The 20,840-nt window shown below is 43.1% G+C and overlaps 1 protein-coding gene across 2 annotated transcripts in view; it reads left to right on the top strand.

Moving 5' to 3' along the window:
* The first annotated feature begins 4,839 nt into the window (after positions 1-4,839).
* igf2bp3 (insulin-like growth factor 2 mRNA binding protein 3) overlaps positions 4,840-20,840 on the top strand; it is a 35,762-nt gene continuing 19,761 nt past the window's right edge. The window contains exons 1-7 of one of the 2 annotated variants that reach the window (XM_029658733.2): positions 4,840-5,605; positions 6,552-6,612; positions 12,805-12,853; positions 17,931-17,982; positions 18,198-18,261; positions 18,837-19,118; positions 19,910-20,044. In XM_029658733.2, the coding sequence (XP_029514593.1) occupies positions 5,431-5,605; positions 6,552-6,612; positions 12,805-12,853; positions 17,931-17,982; positions 18,198-18,261; positions 18,837-19,118; positions 19,910-20,044 (818 nt within the window). In that variant the 5' untranslated portion in view covers positions 4,840-5,430. The remainder of the gene's footprint in view (positions 5,606-6,551; positions 6,613-12,804; positions 12,854-17,930; positions 17,983-18,197; positions 18,262-18,836; positions 19,119-19,909; positions 20,045-20,840) is intronic. The other variant, XM_029658735.2, reaches the window with a different exon arrangement.

A 20,840-nucleotide genomic window follows, 5' to 3' on the forward strand; every position in this document is an offset into this window, starting at 1 on the left:
TAAGTTATTACACTCTATTCATCACACTTCTATCTGCAACATTCTGAATGTTGCACTCTGCTAAATTTCCACTTATTGTTAATAAACAAGAATTACCAGCGTGCAGGCCAGGATTGGTTTTATTGGTGAGATGTGTTTCAATATGTTTGCTTTTCAAACTTAGCATGCAGAGGCTTGGTCTGAAGTTCAGAAAACTATCTCTCTGAAGTTTTTTGTGTTATCTTCTTATAAATGAATGTGTGTGTTATATAGTACATTTTACAAGAGGCACTAGGTACAGTTGTTTAATACAACACCAATAAATAACTGTTTCAAAATACAAATCAAACATTGATCACAAATGAATTATATGTCAATTCCAAAATTAACTGGAAATGAGTGAATAAATTAACATAGCCTATTGTAATATATAAGTAATGTATGCTTGGAAGTGTTCAGATTAAGTGACTTGAAGTGTAGTTTGCATCAGAGCTTAGGTCAGTTCCATGTCACCTTCAGTCCACTCAGGAACTCATTTGATATCATTTAATTAATAAACCATATTTAGATTAATTTTCAACTCATGAACCGTTACTTGAACCGAAATTAAATGAATATGCATAATATTCTCTGAAGGTTTCGTTCATAAATGTGTTTTCTGTATTGAATTGGAGTAAAAAAAATCTACCATGAAATGAGGATATACTGCAACTTGATACTAGAAATAATTTATATCAAGAAAATTAGCTGACATATAAATAAAATCAGTTGATTTGTTGTTTCATGTAATATTGTACAGTGTCTGAAATACTATTTTCTGGACAGGTTTCTAACAACAAGTTAACTTCTGTTATCAAACAAATATTGAATTCTTATAACATTCCTAAAAGTCACATTTCCTAAGCTATTTGTAAGTTTATGACAATAAACATTGGTGAACATCTTCACCAGCTATACTATGCTTCACTAATTGAAAAGATCACATTTACATTCACATAAAATAGGCCTAGATCCAGAGACTGGCAAAAAGGGTCTTGAACAACAATTTGAATGGATAGAATCCAAAGCAAAAATGTCTTCAACATAAAACGTTTGATAAAGAACTATATAAAGGGCACAAACAGTGTTCTGAACTTAAATGTTCATTTATTTCATTTTGTCATTCACTTAGAACCTTTCGTTATCAATAATATATATTGTTTTTAGAATGATCATTGAAGTAGACCTAGGCAGAACACCGCCATTTTCTGTGCAGAAGACATTAGTGAAAGTCTATAGGGTGACCTCACAGGGGAAAAGACCAAATCTATCGAAAAAACGTTCAAATGTAAGGCACATTTAATGCAATTTAAGTGTAATCTATTAATGCTGGTCGCAATAAGTTATTTATCCGTACCATATCGATTACATAAATCTTTGGAGAAAAGTTCTCACACACGTTTTTTCAATATTCAGTACAACATGGCGTTCACGACAAGAAAGCACCATACATTCTAGCTTAAGCAGTCAGCCAATGGAATGCATTGAGACTTACAAGAGATGTTTCGAGATATTCGACTGAAGTATAAATAAATAGAAACGGTTCCCCTTTTTCACTAAAAGACGGGAACGAATGAGACATTTATCCTCCACATCACGACACAGAAATACATAGCCTATTGTTTAAACTTAAACATTCGTCATTATGGAATTAAATATAATCGTATTTGGTCTTAAAATCTCACCGATGGTCCCCGTGTGCTTTCCATTCTTAAAAATCTCAAATCATTCCATGCAAGATGTAGTCTTTGGTATATGAATCTTTCTTTATTTAAGCCTGTTTAGCCCTAAGGAATAAAGTTTTCCTCAAAGAATGTGGGCGGGGTCTTTTTCTGTACATTCTTCACGGATATATTCACCACTTTGCAGTTTCTGAGCACATTGTACAAGCCTGGAATGGTAGCGAAGAGAAGGACTGCGTACATTGGTTGGATGTAAACAAAGTATAGAATCTAAGTCACACTGATAGTCCAATATTTTATCTATATGAACACATAGTATATTTCACATTTCCAGAAAAGTGTCTTATATAAACATTGTGTTATTTCACAACAAACAGAATTAGAGTTGGGCTCAAATAAAGGTCAAATAAATTGAATAAATCGACTAAATTGTGCGGGTTTACTGAACGAATAGGCTAGACTATTAAACTAAACGAATTAATTACACGGTTGTTTATTGTTTGTTGAAAGGCAAGTAGACTTTTATGGTGAGGAAAAGATGACATCCTTATTTTTACCATTTAATACATTACAGGTGAATTTGCGAAGCAAACGAACATGTAGGCCTAATAGAGGTGTTTGAAACGATCTAATTTACCCATTTTACCTTTTTCTTTGATATAAGATAATTTCCATCTCCAACTTTCTCATTGACCAACACAAATAATGGGACTGTTCTTGTGGAGTAGCCTAACATGTATATAGTCGCATCTTAATTATTTCGTTAGATTAGGAACGTGCTATTACCTTTTTCCATAAACAGTGAAAAAACAGTTTTTTTCGCGCGCTGATTCATATAGAACAGCCGTACAGAGGAGCCAATGAATGAACACGCTGAGCTCGATCCAGCACGAGTAGTAGAGAGCGAGAATGAGCTCTCTGATTGGTCAGTCTTTCCAACCAATAGGAGCGCACTCTATGTTTGGCCAGCATAGAATATGTCAATTTAAGGTGCTGCCAGTGCCAAAGCAGAGGGCCTACCGTTTTAGGCTTTGGCAATTCCAGTTCGCTTCTTTTTGCCTAACATGAACATGTCCATGAAACTCAATTGTTCTTATGTTGTCTAGAAACGAGTAAGTAACTTTTCCTGCAGTTATACATTTGAAGAAGGTATTTTAGCAGTATGCCATGACGTGTTGGCAATGCCTAAACACGATTTAAAAGTTGAATAAACTATATGCATGCACAAATGGTATAGATATGGGTTAAATAATGGGCTATCCTGCTCTGGTATGTGTGTGTAAGACACTATTCAACAGTGGCCATCCATGTGTTTCAAATTAAATTTAATGGATTACACTTTCATTCTATTATTATTCCATTCAAATTTCTTCATACCTTTTTTATTTTCACCATAAAATGAAAGTCCATGCTTTTGAATGAACACTAATTGAATCTAGAACACAAATGGAGAATAAACTTGTTTCAGAACGTTTTTAGGAAGGAATTAGAAGTCTATCCATTGTAGCACCATTCTGAGCAACGAGGCGCATAGGCAGTGGTCGCACATTGTAGGCTTGTGTGTAACATGGATCACTTCGATTCAATTAACTTAACTAAATAACGTTGTATTGCTACTTTTGTTGGCGCCTTTGAACTTGCACGCCTTTGAACTCTCCGGGGACCAATGAAGTAACACATTAACGAAGTATGGCTATCAGAATGGATAAGGGGCTGAGATCATCCCTAGGCTATGCTAAATGTAGCATACTAATTTAGTAAAACTGCTTGGGAATGAGTCCATGTTTGAACTGTGTTGTGAATTTCATCTACCCGAAACGACAATAATTTTACACAATACATATTGACAAGTTTAATTGTCTTATTAAGACATGTGCTAGGCCCAGCCAGGCCAGAAACTTGCTTTGCTTGTTACATTTGTCGCCAGTTCGGTAGGGTCACTTCTCTATGAAGATACCCCTCCCTCGCTTCGCTGTATGTTGCCTATATCAGAGAGGAAGAGGCGAAGCGAGAGGATTTACTCCTCCTAAAATCTGTCCACATTAGAGAAGTCCCTTTTTGTTTGGAGGTCTATGAGAGTGAGTGTCGAATTACGTAAAGCTTATTTGATCAAATTGAAGTTTCGTAATGTTTAGGCTGTTACAAATGTACTGATATAAGTGGACGCACGTGGCATTCTGTCAACTTTAAGAAACACAACTTAATTGTGCCTTTTGTTCACACCTGTGTTTGCCCTCTTATTGGCTAGAATGGTCCCACCTGATCTCGCCTGCTTTCAATCATTGAGCACGTGTTTCCATTGTTAGAGCGGTCACTATCTTGTCAATATATAATGGTCATCGTTGCCTATATACCCACGCCAAAAATGTAATAACAGGTTCACCATATGCAGTAATAGCAGAGACGGAAGAGGAAGCGAGACACCCACTCGCTGTTTTTTCTGGTTCAATGAATGTCAATTAATTAACTAAGACCAGACCCAGCTGCTATTGCATTGGTGTCTATGGGAGACACACCCGGTCAAGTAGACTGGAACGGACGGTTTCTTTTCTATGGTAAAAAGCTTGAGTGAACTATCTTCATTTATTCACCATCTTGGTAGTAGCAAGCTGAATATTTCTAGTTCTTCTATAGGTTTCTTCTCCAGAGAAGTGTTTTCGAAAACAAGCAATCTTGCCCCAGACACCTTATTCCCCTCTCTGCCATTTCATGTGGACATGGACAAATCAGGCATGTCACTCACTGTATTGTAGAGCAGTGAACCACTTCAATCTTCGTAGAGAAGATGGATGCCGTCATGTGGATGGTAGGAAACGTGTCATTCCCATGTTGACCGGGCCATGGGCCTAGTAGGGGTGGACGCATTCTAGACTTTCATTGATTCAATCCAATGTGTTTCACATGCATACATTGTAACAACATCATACGATATAATTTATGAATGGCACCTCCCCCAAGATACTTGTTCCATACAGTAGGCCGACACCCACCACAGGCTCCCATGCGTGCGCGCAAGCCCCCGCAACACTGCTGTTCCCCTGCTATGGGCGTGCGTGAGCCCACTGCCGTTTTACTATTTCGACCAGCGACCAATGGGAAGCGAGCGTTTACAGAGAAAGGCACACAAATGTGATTCTAGTAAAAGATACACTGGGTTCTCACGGAATCCCTTAACGCACGTAGCTCGCCAGGTTTTCCCCCAACACCAATCCACTCTTACCCTCTCCATGGTCCCCACCCCGGATTCCCGTGACATTTTTCCAATACAACACTTAATTGAGCAACTGAGATTCTTCACGTGCGTGGTTGATTTGTAGTTTGAACACGTGGCTCATTCAAATTAGCCGGAATATCCGTTTTTTTTTCTAACCTCTTCTCTTTCTTGGTTTTAGTCAGAGGCGGGTGCGAACCTTAACGTGTGACATTCTCTAGGCCAAGGGGTTTTGATGAAGACAAAAAAGTAGTTTCTTCCTTTTCACCCAGCCATCGTTTTGGAGAGAAGGGATAAATAATTAAGAATTATTTTTTGTACGCAATAGAGGGGCGAGGAAGCGCAAACACCGACGAGGTAGCCGGTCAAATATATCTGTGGCTAGAACGACCGGGGGAAGCACGCCACCGCCACTCCGTTTAGTAGTAAGGCGATTTTGGCGAATCCAAACACTGCACACCCGATATATTAAATAACGGTTAACCTTCTGCGTAAAGGTTGTCAATTTCAGCGCAGAACATGAACAAGCTGTACATTGGAAACGTGAGTGAAGAGGCGAGTGTGGAGGACTTGGAAACTATATTTGAGCAGTGGAAGATTCCGCACAGTGGTCCGTTTCTCGTCAAAACTGGTTATGCGTTCGTGGATTGCCCCGATGAAAAGACTGCAATGAAGGCCATCGACATTCTTTCAGGTGAGACATTTTAAAAAGCGGTCGTAAAGGGTGCTTTAATTGTGGAAATTGCTACGGGTTTACTTTAACCTCCTTTAGATGGATACACCTCCGTCCAATTGGGCTCCATGCATCCAGGCTGGTCTTGCCTCTCACTTGGCACCTGACACCGTATAAGGAAAGTCCATGTCTTTGATTAATTCAGAGTGTTACCACTAATTTAATCTAGTACAAAAACGGTGAAGAAACGTGTTTCTGAACGAAGGAAGAGAACGTCTATCCATTGTAGCGCCATTCAGAGCAATGGGGCGCACAGGCATTGGCCGCTCAATGTAGGCTTGTGTGTAACATGGATCACTTATGTTAAATTAACTAAATATAACTGTTGTATTGCTACTTCTGTCGCCGCCTTTGAACTTGCACGTTCTCCGATGACGAACCAAGTAACAAAGTTGCAATGGAAGTAGGGCATAACTTGTTAAATTGTAGCACACAACACAGTGCATTTGCGTATACTGACACACCAGGTGGTTTCATTGTGTATTGGTAAAATGTAGGCCAACGAAATGTAAGACCATTGCCAAACTACGTTATATGTAACATTTAGAAACTACAACTGTACGAAATGTGAGAGGAAACATAGGTATTCTGCAGGCCACATTCTAGAAATAAATTAACATTTTACGAAATGTAATCGTATTTAGCTCAGGTGTCGTGGACTTGTCACAGTTACCATATTTAACCTTTTTAAAATTGGCATTCACGTTGGCTGATATTAAGTTAGTGAACATTTGTAATTTTATGGTCATACAATTGTGCCACCGATTTCATTTTAAAGAAATTACGTGCACGGACTTTTTGGACATTAACTAGGCTAGTTGAGGCCTACTTTTGGCTGCCTGTGAGAACAGTTGAAGAGCAATAAAATAATTGTGAACTAAAATTGCTTTTATTCTCCTCACTATAGGTAAAGTTGACCTACATGGAAAACTCCTAGAGGTGGAGCACTCTGTCCCTAAACGTCAAAGGTAAATTCTGACTATAATCTCCCAATGTCCAAATTGTTAATTTATGCTGCTGCTGTCCTCAATTGTACTTATTTCCATGACCCTTTTATGGAAACTTGTTAACGTTATTTGATTGAGGTCGTCTGATTGTGTCTTGTGATTGTGTAGTCAGTGGGTTTGGAGCGTCAGCAGGAAGTGAAGGGGCGGAATGTCTGTTCTTTTGTGGAAAAAGCAGAAATTAATAGGCTGAGTGTGTAGGGGTTGAGTTATAAGGGCATGAGGGATGTCACCTCGTCACGCCTATGGCAACCTAAAATGATGCCACTTAAAAAAATATATATTTTACACACCATACCCATCTGTGGAAGAGGTTAGGCTGTTTAGTGCACATCTCCAGTGTTGGGCTATTTATGCAGCAATGGCCTACTGGGCCTCCTTAGATGTGGATGTGTGAGCTGAGGGGTAGGCACTCAGGAGTCGTCCATTTGAGAAGGATCTGCCCGTCATTCTCTGCCTGCCCCATGCTTCCGCCCTCCTTCGCTCGAGTATTGAGGTTGTGCACGAGATGGACTCCCATCTAGGAATGGGCGGTTTGGGTCCCAGTCACGGAAAAAAAACGGTCTGAAAAAAAAACACGTAGCTCCATGTACACAGTCGAACGGATTATACTGTGCTGAATTACGTGGAAGCGGGACAAGAACTGCAACAATTCTGCGTGGAGTGTAGGATTTCCGCCACTTTACACATTTTGGCCATTTATTAAACTTCTTAGATTTTAATTGCAATCATTTGAAATTAGTAATTAAATTAGTGTAATTTGGAGGAAGGTGATTTGGCGCCAAATTGCACTAATGCGTTATAAATTAATATGCATTTTAATTAGTTAGTGGGCTATATGCAGTCCATAATGGCTACTGCTAGGTTGGTATGGAATTAGAATGAAGCATGTGATAACCACGTTTAAAAAATGAACAATGGAAGTGAGGTTTGAGTGAATTGATTTTATAATTGCCAATATGACCATTTAGGCCTGCTAAAATCAAATAATAGGTTTTATTGACGTTCTGCACAAAATGGCTGAACATATTTGACATTCTATAATTTATTATAGTGGACATATTTATTTGCGTGGTTTGAAATCACCATGCATTGAATTGTCGAGGTTAGGCCTATTGATGTTGGACAAGGGCCTTCACCTGAATGCATTGAATGCCTTTAGCGTGCTCGTTATTGGCATGGAATCATCATGGCGGTATTAAAAGTAAAATAAAAATCAAATCACTCTGGTCAATTTGCTGACCTTTCTCTTCCCAAAGTGGTGCTAGTTATTTTCTGCTAAATTATTAGTCTTTGACATGTGTAGGTTTACACACACTGGCAAAAAATATATAAAAATTAGTAGTAGGTCTTACATTTCACCATAAGCCTCCACCTACAAAAAACGGTGAGTGGGGAGGCCATAAAGGTGATGTCCCCCTTTTGCCACAGGAAAGGTTATAAGCGCAACTGGGAACAGTATCCTGTCCATTACACACACTGGGTTGTCCACTGGGGCCCGTCTTTACATTCCAGCCTGCTGAGTATCAGCTGGAGGCTCGGCCATCACCACGACTTAACCTTTGAACTGGAGGGGGAAGTGTGAGCAGGGAGGCAGAGGCTCCCAGAGTCCTCCACAGGGTTCCAGGGTGGGGGGTGGGGTGCAGATGGTGGGAGAGGGCTAGGCTTTAGTGCAAGTGTGCCATTTGCATTATAGTACTACTTCTGCATTCATCTTTGGCCTACATATTGTAAAAATGGTAGCTTGATCATGACGAGTTGAAAAGGGAGTAATTATTGTGGGGCCTGCGACATGTAGGCTATAGGTATATTTTGGCTATTTATAATCAACGCACTAATTGCTTATATTTACTGAGTGTTCATGTTTAACTCTTAGCTGCACTAGTGAGTGCCCCCCAAATCTGTATAAAATATGGTTTGAGAGGTGGTCCAAGTGTGCCAATCGGTGTAATTTTGTATGTAAGCACTCTAAAGAAGTGTGTGTGTGTAGCGGTCAAAGTTTGTGCTTGAACTCTGGTGTGTGGGGGATGGGGGGGAAATCGGGCAGGTCGAGGGCCGAGGAGGAAGCTGCTGGAAGTTTGCTTGATGCATCAGGGTTATTACATTTAAACTCAGTCTGGCTTTTGAAGATGATTTAACTTGAACCTAGTTTACTATAAGTCTTGACCTTTTTTATATATATTTTTTTACACCAGACAAAAAAATCTGAAGTTACTTGGCACAATCTTTTTTACACGTTCTAAACTTGCAATATTCTCCTCACCAAATGGGGAGGGGGTAGGTCAAGAAATCCTAAACATTGTCATTTAAACTAAAAATACATCCAATGCTCTCTTCCTTTAACAGCCCAAAAAAACTTGTAGTTGTAAAAGCAAAGCTTGCTTCCGTGGCCATTCTAACCCATAACTGTGGCTTTGTGAAGAGAAGTACCTCCCAGCTCTTATTAAAGAATTTGGGGCCAGGGGGTCATTGTGGGGCCTAACCTGTAAAGAAGGGATTTTGGATGGAAGCACGGGGTTGCCTGAAATTCTCAATGTGGCCCCTTGTCCCATCTAGCTTGCAGTAATAGATGTCTCAACTCGCTCACTGGTAGTGTGGACTTATTTTGCTAGAGAACCGTTGGATAGCATGCTGTAGAGAGATTAAGCTTTTTTACGTGTGGAAGATTTCACAGATTCAAATTTTTAAATGTCTTGAGTGAACCAATTTTGTATGTTTTAAGCTATCAACTTATACATTAGAGCAATATTTGCTGCAAAATGGACTCTGCTATGTGAGGCTCTATATAAGAGTGCAGCGGAAAGTGAGTAGCTTTGAGTTCAGTCATTCAGAACCCCTGCATACTGAAGTCAATGTGTGTGGATGGATGGGTGTTGAACACAGCCCTGGGAGTGTGTGTGCTGACATGGATGGGTTTTTAGTCTGGATGTCAGTGTTTCTGTTGAGTATTGTATGATGACAAGATGGGTTCTGGGGGGGAGGGGGGTGTAGTGACGTGAATGAGCATGAATGTGGTGCAGTCTCATGTTGCTCGACATGGGATTACTCCTATGGGCTTTACACACTACGGTGGTGCAGAGGCCCATAGATCTCAGCTGGGATGTGATCATTCGGAGGGGGATGGAGCCGTTGAATGTGTAGAATGTTAGTTGAATTTAAAAGTAAATAAGGAACCTTGGCCGCCTCTGTCACATGACAAGCCAACCCAGCCCTCATGGTCCCCCTCCCTTATCCCCTCCCCCTACATATTTCTGTCAGTGGACTTTGTGTCCATGGCAACGGGAGCCCCACCCCCACAGGGCAGAGAAGGGCCCTTGTTACCCTTCCCTGTAACAGGGCTACTTCCCCTACACCCCCCCCCCCCTTCCTAAATCTAAGGCGGGGACCGGGGAATGCACCCCACCCCCTCTCCTCCATACCCTGGCCGACTTCCTCCATGTGTGGAGCTATAGGTTCATCCGTCTGGAAGTGCTTGGTGCATTTGCACATTTAGCACGGTGTTCCCGCTGCATTGCAGAGCGAAACACACAGGGAGAAAGGGGGCCGGATCAGCCAGGAATGGCACAGTAGACCGGAAAGGGCTGGAACTCCTCTCGGAAGCTCTTTGGGATTGTTTCTATTTTATTCACCATTTTAGAATGTATTAATATCGTTATGGTCCAAATAAATTAATACAATTCATTTGAGGCCGGGATATCGTGACCATGTTGAAAGGTCCTCCAGATCGAGTGTAGGTGTTAAAGAATGTGTAAATGTCATTGAACTTTCCCCTACTATGTGTTTTCACTGCAGCCTAGTGCTGCATGCATGGAAGCTCACACCTAACCTGCAGATGTGTGTTTGTTGAGGTATCAGACTTTTACATTTTTTTATATGCTCCAATGTTAAGCGTGCGTTCTCTCTGGGTCATGTGTATAGAATGAGCGACATGTGCATTGCTGGCCTTGGTGTGAGCTGGACCATGTCCGCGTGTGGGTGGTGGGCTGAGAAATAATATTTAAGGATGCTCTTTGGCACCTGAGACCAACCAGCCTGTTCAAAATGCAGACACTTGTCTCACTGATTGGCCTTTCCTAATTTGGGAGAAAGTCTGTCCTCCATGACCCGGAAACGGGTAAGTGGTCAAGGAGTGTCAATTTGTTAGTAGGCAAACAAGACTGTCCTCCCCTCTATAGCCTCCTTTTGGCTAGAAAGCAGAAGTGTATCTTACCCGAGTCCTTCATGGATGTTTTTTTATCTGCTACACCCTCTTTTTAATCAGATGTTTACTCAAAGGAGAAAAGCAATGCAACTTTAAAAACAATATGCTACTATCCTTTTATCTATAAAATGTCTTGCACAACTATCAAATAATTTTTGATCACTTTCTACATTTATCTTGGGATTCCACCCTGTAAACGTCCTTTGTCTGGCGAGGTGTGATTTGAAGGAGTAATTTTGCACAATTTATGCATTTTTGTCCACTTTCCCTCTCCTCAACAAGCCAGAGGACGCAGAAGTTGAGCGAATCTAATGGCGAAAAAGGCCATTGACTTGCACAGCATAAATGGCTGCCTGTTAATTTTCAGCTCTTGAAGTTGAAGAGCTTGTGCTCAATTTGAATGTAAAATCATTGTATTTCAAATGTATAGTCTATTTAACAGGAAGGTTGATGGGCCGCAATGCTTTAGTCCTGACCCCAAAAACACAATGTTTCCACTTCCACCGAAGTCTTCGTCGGGTCAAACTGTTTCTAACATCTCCTGTTAAATCATCCCACATGTTCATTTCCCGGTCAACATTGTGCTTTAACCCACTGACTGCTCCTAGTGGAAGGGGTTAGTTGTGTTTTGTGGTGTAGATCATCTCTCATGCAGATGTTTGTTGGGGAAGTTTACAGAAAGGGTTAGGTTTATGTTCGGAGTGCGTTCGGTAGACGCTGTGTGTGTGTGTGTGTGTGTAGGGGTCATAGTTTGCACTGGATCTCCCAGCTGCATGTACATTGTGTGTGTGTGTAAATAGGCAGTGGACTTTGGAGCAGCCTGGCCACTTTTCCCACATTGATATAATCTCCCAGGTCTAAACCAACACCTTAATGGAACATGTCACAAGTACACCAAATTAGTCTTGAAGTGTGTATGTCCACAGACTAGTTAGTGTGTTAAGATTCACAAGTCCAACCAAGCATTTGAGTTCTTAAAATATTTGGGTCCTTGATATTCACAATGTTTCATTGTGGATCCGAAAGTCTTCAAAATGTGAAAACAATTGACTCTATGGATATTGAAATGCAGGGCATTCTGGATGCCAAGGCTTTGGCCAGACTGATCCCTGGAGAAGGGACACCAAATTAGAACGGATTAATTTTGGTCCGTGCGTGTGCTCTTTTCCATCGGCCCATCAAAAGTTAAACTCGTCTGTTCTTTTTGTGCGTGGATGGACATTGTATGGATATGGACCGTCAGCGTACGACTCCCATTCAGAAGGCATAGGAAATACAGATACATTCAACAGGCCAGTTTGGCTGTGCCTTTAACCAGAGTTTTACAGTGCAGTAATTGGTAGCAGTGAGTCTGTGCTGCTGTTGCCTGATGTCAGCGCTCCTTCCACTCTGAATCCCCGTCATCTGTTCGCTCTGCTAAGATGCCACAAGTGGAGGTTCCCTCTTCCTTGGGCATGGCATCCCTCCCTTTTCTGCGCTCACTCTCTTCCTTTAGGCTCTCCTTTGCCTTTCACCTTTTCTCTCTTCTTGCTCTCGGTCCTTCTATCTCCTTTCCTTTCTGTTCCTCGCTCTTCCCCCCTCTCCCTTTTCTCACCTCTGTCCTGTCTCTTTCTTTACCTTCCTCCCTACCCCTCCTTGCCATGCGCTCCCTCTGTCCCAATCCGTCTCATATATTTTAATTTTCAAACAAGATCATACCATTTTCTCCACATGGAGCTACCCGTCCAACAATGGAACTGCTTCCCTCCCTCTGGTGCACACCCACTGGTTTTGGGAGTGGTATTAAACATTAGTCATGCCCACAGCTTGTACACCTCTCCTCTCAGAGCACAGGGTGATGGAAGGAGGCACCTACTAGCCTGCTGGCTTTTTCCAATGGGACACCTTGTCCTTTAGCCCAACCAACTGATGCTAACTGTCTCGCTTTATCTCCGTCTTTCTCTCCCATCATGCAGGAGCTGTAAGCTGCAGATCAGGAACATCCCGCCTCATATGCAGTGGGAGGTAAGTGTTAATTGGTCCATTGGTAAAGCTTTGGCTCTCTCACTATACTGGGTCCTGTTCAATAGGAACAAACTTTCTTTTTTTTTAAATGCCTTGAAACAGGAAGCCTTTTTACTGGGTGTAAACAAGTCCACTGAACAGGTTCTTTGCCACCTTTGGGTCCTTTTTTAGTTTTGTATCTGCTAGTTAGTTTTTAAGAACAGAGGCTGATATTGCAGGTCTCCGTTTTCTCCTGGCCGTCTCATTATGGTACGTTAGTTAGGATGCTCCCCAAATGGCCCTTTATAGTGCACTACTTTTGAAGAGTTCCATAGGGTGCCATTTAGGACACCTATTTATACTGAACAAAAATATAATCGTAACATGTAAAAGTGTTGGTTTCATGAGTTGAAATAAAAGATCCCAGAAATGTTCCATATGCACAAAGCTTATTTCTCTGAAATTGTGAGAAATCCCTGTTAAGGGAGCATTTATTTTTTGCCAAGATAATCTATTCACCTGACAAGTGTGGCATATCAAGAAGCTATTTAAACAGCATGATCATTACACAGGTGCACCTTGTGCTGGGGACAATAGAAGGCCACTCTAAAATGTGCAGTTTTGTCACAACACAATGCCACAGATGTCTGAAGTTTTGAGGGAGCGTGCAATTGACATGTTGACTGCAGAAATGTCCAGCAGAGCTGCTAATGGATTTGAATGTTCATTGCTCTACTATAAGCCGCCAACATCGTTTTAGGGAATTTGACAGTACGTCCAGCTGGCCTCACAACCGCAGACCACATGTAACCAAGCCAGCCCAGGACCTCCCCATCAGGCTTCACAACCACAGACTACGTGTAACCACGCCAGCCCAGGACCTCCCCATCAGGCTTCACAACCGCAGACCACGTGTAACCACGCCAGCCCAGGACCTCCCCATCAGGCTTCACAACCACAGACCACGTGTAACCACGCCAGCCCAGGACCTCCACATCCGGCTTCACAAACGCAGACCATGTGTAACCACGCCAGCCCAGGACCTCCCCATCAGGGTTCACAACCGCAGACCACGTGTAACCACGCCAGCCCAGGACCTCCACATCAGGCTTCACAACCACAGACCACGTGTAACCAGACCAGCCCAGGACCTCCCCATCAGGCTTCACAACCACAGACCACGTGTAACCACGCCAGCCCAGGACCTCCCCATCAGGCTTCACAACCGCAGACCACGTGTAACCACGCCAGCCCAGGACCTCCCCATCAGGGTTCACAACCACAGACCACGTGTAACCACGCCAGCCCAGGACCTCCCCATCAGGGTTCACAACCGCAGACCACGTGTAACCACGCCAGCCCAGGACCTCCCCATCAGGGTTCACAACCGCAGACCACGTGTAACCACGCCAGCCCAGGACCTCCCCATCAGGGTTCACAACCGCAGACCACGTGTAACCACGCCAGCCCAGGACCTACACATCCGGCGTCACCTGCGGGATCGTCTGCTTGGCTGGGCCTGGCTCCCCAGTGGGTGGGCCTATGCCCAGTCATGTGAAATACATAGATTAGAGCCTAATGAGTTTATTTCAATTGACTGATTTTCTTACATGAACTAACTCAGAAAAAACTTTGAAGTTGTTGCATCTTGCATTTTATATTTTTGTTCAGTATAGTCTACCGTTAGTCCCCTTAAAAATCGACTGCTAAATGACTATTTCGTTCAGAACAACTCATTAAGGGAGTGAGCGAGTACCTTCATAAAGCAAGCATAGGACAGGCTTTAAAGCTCAAATCTGTTTCATTGCTAGAGACATGTTGGTTGGTTGTCATGGTATGTATGTAATCAATGGAGCTGTGATAGTTGGTGTTACTCCAGAGGATTGCCTTTTAGGCCAGTGACCTACTAGTGAACTGCAGCCCATGACATACCTGATAATGTCAGGAGAAAGGTCCCTACAGATGCTGTCTTGCCCTTTATATGCCATCTTCTTCTGGAAGAGACATGAATAGCCATGCAAGCATGTACAGTATTCACAAATCAACAGGATCGAATGTTGATAAATTACAAATGCATGAATATCCCAAAAGTATTGGTGGGATACTATTATATAAGCACAGTCAGTGAGCATGAACTCATTGTTTTAACACGTAGGATTGATTATGATTTTACAGTACCTCTGTCACATAGGTACACTAGACAGGGTAGAGGTACGGGGGGCAGGGGATGTTTGAATGGAATGCAAAGTAGATGGAAGGCTGCGACATTAAAGGGCACTTACAACAACAACAACAGGAATGTACTCTGCCGGACATGGGAACGATACAGATTTGCTGTAATTGTATTACATGGCCACCACTTGCACTCATTCATTTTCAATGTGTCCATTGGATAATATAAGATGCCCTGCAATAGTGCCTTCAGAATGGGATTTAAACTAGCCTTCAATTGTCTTGTTTGGAGAGCACACAAAAAAAATCTGGCAAGCCGGCACATTCATAGTGAGTCATATCAGTTATTGACCTCGTAATCCTTGATCCTTTCTGCTTGCAATCTAAATAAGGGAAAGGGCATACCTAGTCAGTTGAACAACTGAAATGTCTTTGGCATTTAACCTAACCCCTCTAAGGAGTGGGTCTGTGTCACGGGCAAAATCTACTTTAGCAAAGGGCTGTTGATGTACAAAGGCTATTCTAACTTTCAAAAGTCAGTGTATAGGCTAAAGTATGACTGATTTCTAAAAAATAAAAAAAAGACAACCTTTTGTGGTTGGTAGCATGTATATAGCATGCTGATGGCTTTTGGACCAGAGGGGGTTAGGGTGCAGGTTAGATTTTTCTGTCACGCATCTTGTTCTGGAGGCAGCTCTGTATATAGTGGTCACTGGCTGAGACAGCCACAAACTCAATCAGATGTTATCCTTAACCTCACTGCTAACCCAAATGCTGATCTAACCTTTAAATTAAGCCCAAAAAGCTAATTGTAGTTCACATATTTTTACAATCTAGCCAATTTTGACTTCGCAGCTGGCCTTTCTAAGGGGAAATTGCTCTGTTCTGCCTCCAGGACAAGAATCATGACAATGAACGTCAACCTAAGGTTGTGGTAGGGTTGGAATGGAGGGGGGACACCGAACAAAGTCTTTGATGTAAAGGAGACCTTGTATCTTATTAGGGAGATAACGTGTGCCTCAGCACAAAGCCATGCAGGCAGAGAACAATGGTAGCATGTTCTCATGGCTAGCTCTAGCCTGCTTTGGGTGGGTGGGCCTGCTCTGTTTCGCCTACATGTGCCACGGACAGACACAGAATGTGTAGCATTACTCCTGTTCCGCCCCTCCCCCAATCCAACCACCGCTTCCTGCAGGAATGCACTCCACCCTTTCCTGAATGGCCTGGATTCTCATTGGCTGGACCCTGGAGACAGACAGATGTGGCAGCCAGTGAGCATGGAGCTGCTACTCCCCACTGGGAATGTTGTATCAGTGCGGGAACAGCCAATGGAAGGACTTTGAGATGGCTCAGGGGCGGGTGGGAAGGGGATATGTGGGTTGGGAGAAAAAGAGGACCAGGAGGGAAGCTGATTGGTCAGAAAGGGGGGTTGAGCTCTTGTGGGTGTGGCTTCCAGTAAGCCTGGGCATGATTGGATGTCCTCGGTCTGTATGCTGCGTTTGGATGCCTCGCCCTCTCGTTCCCTCCCTCATGACTGCACTTGGAAGAGGAGAACATTTTATCTAGTTGTAGAATTCAAATCCTGTGCTTGCCAGATTTGGGCAGGTTGCCAGATTTGGTTTGGCTCAGACATTGATTTTGGCCCTCTAATAAAAAGCAAATCAATCCCCCCCAACTTTCTCTATGTACTCACAAGTGAATAAAGATCAGTTGTTCAGCTTGATTTATGTGGGGAAATCAAATATCATGAACACAATTTAAGATGTTCTTTCTCCTGTTTGAGAATGTAATTGAATGGCCTTGCATCTGAGGAAGTAGTGCTGATCTAGGATCAGGTACCTCCTGTCCATGTAATCGTATTCATTGATCTAAAGGTTACACTGATCCTAAATCAGCGCTCCTATTGAGATGCTTGATGCGTACAGCCCCAGGTCTCTGGTTGAGTGGTATTGATGGGCCAGTTAGTTGAATCACAGGACCAATGGCACCAGGCGTTGGAACAGTTTAGTTGCAAAGTTTGGTAACAGAATGACACCAACTGCTATTCTGTTAACTAACTTTGCATCTGCACTCCAAGTAAATGTTTTTGTAAAATGCTTGTTAAAGGTAGTCCTTGGTTGTATGGTTTGTTTACCTTTGCAATCGTTTTTGCTTGACACGTTTTATTCTCTGCATCAATCTGTTACTGTGGAATTGCCCTTTGTGAGTTGCTTTAGGTAAAACCCTCTGGTAAATGATCATGATGGACCCATGGGCTGTCCATTGGGATGTGGTGTGTTGGAGTGAGATTGTCCCTAGACACGGATATTGGGTCACTTTATTTCCCCCCTCTAATGGTTAAGATTAGGATTGGGGAATCTGACCCTAGATCTGTACCTATGGAAAAGTTCACCCCAGGGTGTGTGTTGGTCAACACCCAGCAGGTGATCACTAACGGTGATGATTCAACATGTAGAAGTTAACTGAAATTGACGGCCAATGTTCTGGTCAGAGATGATGGGACGGCTGTCCGTTGCTTTGCTGTTTCCTGGCCACTTGTACATCAAGTTGCCTCACGCTACAGAAAACTGAGAGGCTCCTGCCCTATTGGCTGTTCTGTCTCGGACAAGAGCGACAGGTTGCCTGGCGTTTACAGCGTTGTCAGTAAGTGAGAGGTCGCTGGATCAAATACCCCCAGCCAATAAGGTCAAAAATCTGCCCTTGAGCAAGGCACTTACCCTAATTTGCTTCTTGGGTGCCGTACCATTGGCTGACACTGTAAAACAACACATTTCACTGCACCTATCCGGTGTATGTAACCATCTCTTATTTACTTTCTGAACTGTACTCACCAGAAAGCCAGTTTGGGCCTCTGTGATGGTGTGAAAAAGACACTAACAAAACTCTGCTCTGGTTCTAATCACTCTTTCCTGTGGTTCTGGGTCAGGTTCTGGATGGCATGTTGGCCCAATATGGCACAGTGGAGAACTGTGAGCAAGGTACGCACACATGTAAACGCACACACAACACGTACGTGCGTACGCACACACACACACACACACACTCCTTAGCATGTCTGTTTGTCTTCTGTCTCTGCAGTGTGTGTGAGCGCATGTGACTAGTAGGTATTTGTTCAAGTCGGATTGTTTAGTGTATAAAGTTGTATCGCCTTGTGTGTTTTTGGGAGTTGAGTCGATGCTTTCTCTCCTTCCAGTAAATACAGACACAGACACTGCAGTGGTCAACGTCAGATATGGTGCGAAGGACCAGGCTAGACAGTAAGCACACACACCTACTTACCTACCCTCCTTTTCTTTGTCATTCTGCAAGTGCAGTCAAACTAAGTTTGTATGAGTGGTTTACACTATTTCCCCACACTGCATTTGTATTGATTCCCTTTTTGTTAGTTCACCTGATTCCTCACCCTCTAAAGCAGTCACGCCTAATTAGTTGCTGATATAGGAGTAACGTGCTGGCTGAGAGATGCTAGCTCACTGCTGCCCTCTGGTGTGTGTGGAACGCCGGCCTTTCCTGAAAAAGTGGGAGTGGCCGGTGTATGAAAATCAATACGACCCTTCAAGAGCAGTTCACAGAACAGTCAGTCCTGGCCTTGTAGAGCAAGTTTTGTTCCAGCCCTGCAATAATACACCTGATTTGTGTAATGCCTTAATCAAGATCTTGTTTCAGTAGTGGTATAGAGAGAAAATAAAATCTCAAACTTGCGTCAGTATCTACAGGGGTCAAGCAAGTTTCTCCTTTCCCGTTTCTCCTTTCCCGTTTCTCCTTTCCCGTGAAGGAAAGCTTTCTATTATCAATGCTGTGACTGACTGCTGTTTCTTTGTGTGATTGCCAGGGCGATGGAGAAGCTGAATGGCTTCCTGATGGAGAACTTTGCCCTGAAGGTGTCGTACATCCCCGACGAGATGGCCACTGCTGACGCCCCACCTCTGGGAGGGGGTAGGAGGGGCTTTGTCCCCCGTGGACCTCCCCGCTCAGGTTCTCCGGGCATGGGTGCGCGCCCCAAACTGCAGTCGGAAGTTCCCTTGCGGATACTCGTCCCAACGCAGTTTGTAGGAGCAATCATCGGCAAGGAGGGAGCCACCATTCGCAACATCACCAAACAGACACACTCAAAGTAGGACTACGTCCCTGATCATGTACACAGTATACACCCAACAGTATGCTGGGGTGCGTTCCGCAGGACACAATGTTGTGCAATGTTCAGATAGAAATACAGCATGTAGGTCAAACACCCCTCTTTTACATGTAGAATTAGGAATTACGTTGGCACTATTCAATACGTTTCTATCTAACTTTCCACAATATTTGGCTACTGAAGTTGGCCCTGATTTATGACCATATGTAAATACATTTTATGATTCCCTTGGCTTGGCAATATAAAGCTCACTCTCACAGAAATAATCATACTCTATTGACTTAGGCTCAGCCTACCAATTGATGTGACCCTCTTAAAAGGCATCTCAAGTTGAAAAAGATGGACTTTCACAGTTTCACCCATCTTCAGTGATTCTGTGGGATTAAGCCAGTAGGAAGGGTGGACGCTGGGATTGAACCCCGATCTCGGGTAGGGAATAGTATGAGACCAGCTGGTATCGTAACGGGCAGACGAGCTGTGCACACTCAAGCTGTTTAGAAGGTGACAAAAACAATGCGTTTCTTCCCTTCTAAACTTGGGCTCCCGAGTGACACAGCAGTCTAAGGCACTGCATGTCAGTGCAACAGGCGTCACTGCAGTCCCTGGTTCGAATCCAGGCTGTATCACATCCGGCCGTGATTGGGAGTCTCATAGGGCGGTGTACATTTGGCCCAGCGTCATCTGGGTTTGGCTGAGGTAGGCCGTCATTGTAAATAAGAATCTGTTAACTGACTTGCCTAGTTCCTCCTCTTTCTCTTGCACCTCACCAGGATCGACATCCACAGGAAGGAGAATGCGGGAGCGGCAGAGAAACCCATCACGGTCCACTCCACCCCAGAGGGCTGCTCCAACGCTTGCAGAACCATCATGGAGATCATGCAAAAGGAGGCCCTCGACACCAAGTTGTGAGTTCACACATGCATAGACACGTGTCAGCCTTTTAATTACTTTGGCGATATGAAACAATCATAATTCGGTGCATTCGGAAAGTATTCAGTCTCCTTAACTTTATCCACATTTTGTTTCTTTACAGTCTTTGTTCTAAAACTGATTTTTATACAAAAAATGACTTATTATTCTACACTCACTACCCCATATTGACAAAGCGAAAACGGGTATTCAGACCCTTTTCTATGCGACTCAACATTTTTGGTATTTTATTAGGATCCCCATTAGCTGTACAGGCAGCAGCTACTCCTGGGGTTCACATGAAACATGACATTATACAGAACATTAATAGACAAGAACAGCGTGAGGACAGAACTGCATATGTTTTTTTAAAGGCACATGTAGTCTACATATCAATACGTACAAACAAACATCTAGGTCAAATAGGGGAGAGGCGTTGTGACGTGAGGTGGTGCTTTATCTGGGGGTAAAAAAAAAAAGTTTGTTTATTTGAGCTATGAAATGGAACAGAGTTCAGTGCAAAAATGGCTCTATATAATACTGTACTCTGTTGAAATTGTTCTGAAAAGACCCCTGGTGGCATATCTGGATGGGGTAAGTGTGTGTCAGAGCAAGATGTCAATGCAAACAATTTGGGATTTCTAAAAAGAAGTGATGCAGTCAGGCTCTACTCAACTCTTAGCCAAAAGAGACTGACATCCATGGTGTTTATCAGCCTTATTACAATGAAAAGCGCTGTTCTGTCGCTCTGTTCTGGGCCAGCTGTAGTGTAACTAGATCTTTCCTTGCAGC

The sequence above is a fragment of the Oncorhynchus nerka genome, linkage group LG4 (assembly GCF_034236695.1).
Source record: "Oncorhynchus nerka isolate Pitt River linkage group LG4, Oner_Uvic_2.0, whole genome shotgun sequence".
Classification (NCBI taxonomy): Eukaryota; Metazoa; Chordata; class Actinopteri; order Salmoniformes; family Salmonidae; genus Oncorhynchus; species Oncorhynchus nerka.